Below are 3,119 nucleotides of genomic sequence, written 5' to 3'. Positions count from 1 at the left end.
CACTAATACAGTATGTGCCTTTACATTCACTTAAGAAAAACATTATCAAAATTAGATAACAAAATACTTTAATATGTATCAAGGCCACGTAATATCTTCCAGCCATATTATATATCCTGTCTTTCATAACAACATGGTCAACAAATGATAAATTATGAGTAGGTACCAAAATGCTGGACATTATTTTTTTTTTTTTGCATTACCACAGGTTTTGTAATTTGCGACTCTCTGTTTTTATTGGAACCATATTAGTGTTGAGCAGAGTCAATCCCTGTTTTTGGTTCCTGGGGACCCAGTTATGGATCTGATGTGTCCTGAAGATTGTCTTCACTTAGGCTTTCTTATTCTTGTAATGTTAAGGAGCCATCTAAATAACCTTCCAGTCTAACAGAACTACTTCTAATAATTACTGTACCTACAGCTCATGGCACATTAGCCTGATGGTCGAAGGGATGAATGCTTATAATTGTCAATGGGAAAATCCCCCTCCCTCTCTTTACAGAAAGCTAAAAAGATCAATGGTGTCAGTAGTTAGAAATTGCTCATTGTTCAAGGAACCCCTAGCAACCTCTTGAGGAACCCTAGACTTCCATGGAACCCTGGTGGAGAAAGGCTGAATTAGGTTGTATTCCTAATCTGGTCCATGTAAGAGCAGTGATGTGTTTGATCAACCACTTTATGTTCCTTCTATATACAATGTTAGAAAGTGGCTTCAGATATGCCCCCACATTCCTTCTGTACTGAAATGTATTGTACTTGTACTGTCTCCCTTATATTGTAAAGCACTGCACAAACTGTTGGTGCTATATAAATCCTGTATAATAATAATGTCTCTTAAGACAAAAGATGATGCTGGACTCATGGCTGAATCATTCTTATTGCTTTATTTGGAAACAACAGGAACACATAGAGACAGGGAATTACACCAAAATCATGTTATTCAACTAGGAAGAACATTACATTATGCAAGCATTTAAGATGATACTGCCACCTAATGGCAAACATTGTGATCATGAATGAGAATGGTTGTTGCAGGTATGTTGGTGTAAACAGCATGCTAACATAAACCATCACCTTCTGTCAGAATTCCTCAGTTTCATGACAACAAGACCTGATCTATGTCTAGTAAACCAATTAATGACATTTTAGTACTGTTAAAACAGCCATTGGATGCAATCTATGGTCATCCAAACTGCCATAATGGTTCATGTCTGAAGCCTTTTGCTGTTATCTGTTGAGGACAATGAGCAGCTAAGATGATGAGATTATGCTATCAGTAGTTGTGTATGTTCCAGCATGGCAATGTAACATCTAGTAGGAAAAACTGGCTTACAAAGCCCCCAATTAACACTATAACATGACATTCTACAGTGGGTAGTTGCAGTACGATATAGTGGTCATTGTAGTATTCTGTCCAGTTGGTCAGGCCTGAAAAGAGATCCGTGCAAAAAGGTGAAAATGATAACATTTGGTTGTCTCAGATGTCTGTTGTGGACAGGAGAAGTTGGGGAAAGTATAATCTGAGATGTCCATTGTGACATGTATTATGATTTAAGAACTATGAGTTGACAAGAGATTTGCCCCTAGAGTCACCTATGTATTAAGTCTGAGATATACAATATGTAGCATGTAATTATGTGAGACATTTAGATTAAAAAAGAGAATTTTTGGTCTAAATGTTCCTTCCAGCATACATTGAGATAGGAGAGCTTTTGTTGGAGGCAAATGTCCAACTGGAACGTCTGGGATGAGCATGGTTGTGATGGAAAAAGTTAAGCTGAAGATGTAATTTATAGTCAGTGGTTACAGAAATAAAACTGAATGTAAATTATGTAAATTAAAAATATAACTGAATAAAACTTTCTCAAAGATAATGCACAATTTGTAAGTGCCACAACTCCATCTCAGTATAAAAAAACATTAGCAGAAGAGTTAATACTTTAGCTTGGAGAAAAACATTGAATGATTAGTTTTTTCAGAGCCTCTTTCATGTCTTGGTTCCTTAGGCTGTAAATAAAAGGATTTAGGATAGGTGTAATGATGGTGTAAGCCATGCTAATGAGGCGATCATATTGGGAGGAGTAGTTTGAAGGTGGGCGAATATAGATGAAAATGATGGTGCCAAAAAAGAGGGAAAGCACGATGAGATGAGAAGAGCAGGAGGAAAAGGCTTTGCTGCGGCTGCTCCTAGTTTTCATTTTTACTATAGCCTGAATAATAAACATGTAGGAGATGAGTATGGAAAGAAATGGAACAATAGTAACCATAGAACCTTCAATGTATATTACGAGCTCAGCTAGTGTAGTACTGGAGCAGGACAGTTTGATAAGGGGTGTCACATCACAGAAAAAGTGGTGGATCAATCTGTCCTCACAGTAGGTCAATTGTGACACAATACACGTGTGCAATAATGCATGTAGAGATCCTGCCACCCAACAGCTATTCGCCAGCATGATCATAACCTTATTATTCATTAACAAAGTGTATTGTAAGGAAATACAAATAGCCAAATATCGATCAAAAGCCATGACTGATAGAAGAAAAACTTCAGTGGTGCCCACAAACACAAATAAGAACATTTGCAGGAAACAAGTAAAGAAGGAGATTGAGGCTCTGTCATAAAGAATGCTGGATAGTAGTTTTGGAATCGTTACTGTAGGGCAAAAGATGTCCACTACTGATAGATTCCCTAGGAAAAAGTACATTGGTGTGTGCAACTGTTGAGAAAGTTTAATGGAACTTAATAAAAGTAAGTTAGCAGTCCATGTGAGCATGTATATAACCAGAATGGTGGAGAAGAGAGCAGCATGGTTGTACTGAAGGTCTGAGAAGCCCAGAAGAATAAAGTCGGAGGTTAGATTTACTGTTTCCATTATGTTGAAGGCAGTAAGGTCAAGTTAAAGAACTATACCACCAAATATCCAAAAGATATCAGTGGGCACCTAATCTTGATATGTTCGTACATACACAACTTTTTTTTATTGTGCCCTTGCTTTTGATGATCAACACAACGTTTCTTCAAAATTTTACATTCAATATCTTTACTTGTGATATCAAAACTTTATGGGATCCCCAGTCTGTATATGTCTACACCATGACTGAAAGAGAGCAATAGATCT

General features: G+C 37.0%; 1 protein-coding gene across 1 annotated transcript; it reads right to left on the bottom strand.

Moving 5' to 3' along the window:
• Positions 1 to 1,940: 1,940 nt before the first annotated feature.
• LOC149438344 (olfactory receptor 1G1-like) lies at positions 1,941 to 2,873 on the bottom strand. The gene has a single exon (XM_089659859.1). The coding sequence runs from the start codon at positions 2,871 to 2,873 to the stop codon at positions 1,941 to 1,943; it is 933 nt and encodes a 310-aa protein (XP_089515985.1).
• Positions 2,874 to 3,119: the final 246 nt, after the last annotated feature.

The sequence above is a fragment of the Staurois parvus genome, unplaced genomic scaffold (genome assembly GCF_062004578.1).
Source record: "Staurois parvus isolate SC_StPar_1 unplaced genomic scaffold, SC_StPar_1.0 ptg001192l, whole genome shotgun sequence".
Classification (NCBI taxonomy): Eukaryota; Metazoa; Chordata; class Amphibia; order Anura; family Ranidae; genus Staurois; species Staurois parvus.
This window is presented reverse-complemented; position numbering and strand designations above follow the sequence as displayed.